Here is a 3,272-nt window from a genome sequence, read left to right on the forward strand (position 1 = left end):
GCTGGTGGTGGTGGGGGACGGTGCCTGTGGCAAGACCTGCCTCCTCATTGTCTTCAGCAAGGACGAGTTCCCCGAGGTCTACGTGCCCACCGTCTTTGAGAACTACGTGGCTGACATCGAGGTGGATGGCAAGCAGGTGGAGCTGGCCCTGTGGGACACGGCCGGCCAGGAGGACTATGACCGCCTGCGACCCCTCTCCTACCCGGACACCGATGTGATCCTCATGTGCTTCTCTGTGGACAGCCCGGACTCGCTGGAGGACCTCCCGGCACACTGGGTCGACGGAGATCCACCGCCCCCACCATCCGGGTGGCCAACAAGAAGGACCTGCGCAACGACGAGCACGTGCGCAACGAGCTGGCCCGCATGAAGCAGGAGCCGGTACGCACCGAGGATGGCCGCGCCATGGCCATTCGCATCCAGGCCTACGACTACCTGGAGTGCTCGGCCAAGACCAAGGAGGGTGTCCGGGAGGTCTTTGAGACTGCCACCCGGGCAGCCTTGCAGAAGCGCTATGGCACTCAAAACGGCTGCATCAACTGCTGCAAAGTCCTATAGGGTGCGGCTGGAGCGTGGCGCTGGGCACAGCGCCTGGGTCACCTGTTGGCAGGCGGAGAGGAGCTGGGTTATGCACACATGGCATCTGCCTGTCCCCTCTGCTGGGGGCTGGTGATAAGTCGGGGTGGGGGCTAAGGGAGGAAGCACGCTCCCTTAGCCTTGGCCGAAAAGGGTTGTGCTGGCTCAGCTGTGGGGACAGGGAGGGGGGGGATTGCATGCCCTGCATCTTGGGAATAAAGTGGGGAGAAGCCTTCTCCCACCACCGGCCCCTGCGAGTTAATTGCAGACTGTCAACAACAAAAAGCTGCTGAGACTGGACTAAGCAAACGCTGCACCCGGCTCTTCCCCTTGGCCCACCACCTGCTGCTCCCAGCTCCCAGACAGCCTCCTCTCTTTTGCAAGAGGAGAGCAGTGGAGCCGAGATGCTCGAAGGGACTTCTGCCTCCTGCCTGCATGTGCCTGCCCCCCCGGGCAGGCTGGGGAAGGGGGCTGCATCTCCTGCGCTGCCTGCAGCATCCTCGCCTTTCCCGCAGATGTTTAGGCCTGAGCTTGACCTGCTGTGGAAGTTAGTGCCCTGAAGACTGAGACTGGGACGGGAGGGTCATCCCAAGCGAAGCCTGTATATATCTTACCTTTTCTGTCTTGTGCAAACTGGGGTGGTGCAGGGGGTGCTTATTTAAAGTGAGGTGGGGAGGGGGTGCCCAGCTGGGACTTATGTTGTGCAAAGGAACTTGCCCCGAGTGACTGACGCCCGCTGATAACGCGAGCCTTGAACTGACTCCAGCTGCAGAAGCCACCAGGCTGGAAAGTAAAGCTGAACTGCTCTGTCCTGTGCTGGACGTCCTCCTCCTGACAGATGAGGCAGGATGAGCAAGGGGGAAGGGGATGATATTGCCATATTATGATCTTGGTGCCTGCTCCTTCCTTTTATGTTGTCTTCTGCAAGTATGTTGATTTGGGTTTATTTAAAAGTTTTGTTTTCAAAAGAAATTACTTTGCACAACTTGGTGGATTTTTGGTTTTTAAATTAAACACTCAATGCACTTGTCATCTGCATACAACACTGTAGCATTGAAAACATTCTTACTCAGTAACCTCATCTGGGTCTTGTTTTAGATTGTGATTTCAACACAAGACAAAATAAAACCACTGTATCTTTTTGCCTTGGAAAAAATGGGTGAAAGCACTGGTTCCTTATGCAGTGAGTACATCAGACATTAATTCTAAAGGGCAATTTAAAGAATCTAGGTTTATTTAAAACTTTATTTTCACAGGGTAGCCAACCTGGGTGAAAATAATCTTCTGTTTCTCTGGTTCAGAGAACAAATGTGTCCATTTGTTTGTTTACTTTTCTTCCTCTTCCCTCAACAGTGGTACTGAGACTGTTTCTGTTTTTGTTTTTAATAAACTGACATGGCAAAAACTGAGATGTATATGATGTTTACATAAAATTATGAACTGTGTATGCAGTTTTTTATGTAAAGTATTAAAAGATTCTATGCTGACACTTGTGAGAGCGGTGTTGTGATTTACGGAGACTGTCCTCAGCTTGCAACAATACACCTGGATGGTGTTGAACTCGACCAGAGTTTGCCCGCTGCCTGCACGTGGTCCTATTTGTATTTTGTCCTGTGGTCAAAGTACCTGTCTGGCAGCTTTCAATGGAATGGTGGTTATATTTTCCTTTGAGGGTGCTGCTTCCTTAATTTTCCTGTACAGATGGCATGTGGAAGTGTACTCAAAACAGAAGAAGCCTTGTGCGTGGTGAGCTTGGGCTCAGGCTCCCTTTGCTGCTTGTCAGTGGCTGGGGAGAGGTTTGGGCTTGTGCAGGAGCAAAACAGGCAGAGAACTGAAAAGTAGCAGAGGCAATAGGGCTTATTTTTCAAACAAAATATATAGATAAAAGCAGTTTTTATTGGTGACCTCCCCTTTGCTTGGAGTGAACACCCCTGTTCGCTGCAGCAGGACATGTGGGCAGGCTTGGCTTGCTGTTGAATCAGAAGCAGGAGGCTACGCTTGCGCGGCAAGTCTCTTAAGCTGCCTAGCCAGATTTCCTAATTGCTGGCCTCATTAATTCCCGTAACAATGTAAGAAGTCTAGGCCCCTCCATGTCAGGGATCCCCGGAGGGCATCATGCCTGCCTCTTCCCTCGCCGTCTCTGTGCTTCCAGGCGTGCTCCCTGCCCTAGCTTGGGTGCCTGGGCAGGTGCAGGCAGGAGCACGAGGCCCTGCGGGTGCTGCCTGCAGCAGCAGGTGGCCTGGTGCAAAATTGTATGGTTTTTGCTGAACAATAAGGTCTATGCCCAAAGTGCTTATGTCTCCTTTCTTTTTCTCTTTTTTTTTTTCCTGAAAAACTCCCTTGGGTGCCTATAAGGGAAATCTCAGGACAGTTTTATATTTTTGTAAATCCTCTCGACTCCTTTTTCAGAGGTGTGAGAAAGGAGTTGAGCCTTTTTTTTTTCTAGCCTATGAATATCTGCTAGGGCGCAGAGATGTTAACAAATACCAAGGCAAGCAAAACACATTTAGTGGCTTTTGCTTGTTTGTTCACAGAGGGCTCTGCCAGCTGCCGGCTGAAAGCAATGGGGCTTTTTCAACAGACTAACACAGAAATAGTGGGCTCCTTGTTTGACAAATGGAAAGTCATCCGAAATAGTGTGGAAATACCTGGGTTTGCATTTGGAAGACTTCAAATGCTAAAGTACACGCTCAGTC

General features: G+C 51.0%; 1 protein-coding gene across 1 annotated transcript; it reads left to right on the forward strand.

Annotated features, from left to right (window-relative positions):
• The first annotated feature begins 6 nt into the window (after positions 1-6).
• Positions 7-2,065, forward strand: LOC104074389 (rho-related GTP-binding protein RhoB-like). The gene is given in 2 exon segments (XM_009574482.1): positions 7-284; positions 287-2,065. Coding segments are annotated over 2 exon segments (333 nt in total). The 5' UTR covers positions 7-223; the 3' UTR covers positions 559-2,065.
• The last annotated feature ends 1,207 nt before the right edge of the window (positions 2,066-3,272 follow it).

This window comes from Fulmarus glacialis, unplaced genomic scaffold, assembly GCF_000690835.1.
Source record: "Fulmarus glacialis isolate BGI_N327 unplaced genomic scaffold, ASM69083v1 scaffold36633, whole genome shotgun sequence".
In the NCBI taxonomy this organism is placed as follows: Eukaryota; Metazoa; Chordata; class Aves; order Procellariiformes; family Procellariidae; genus Fulmarus; species Fulmarus glacialis.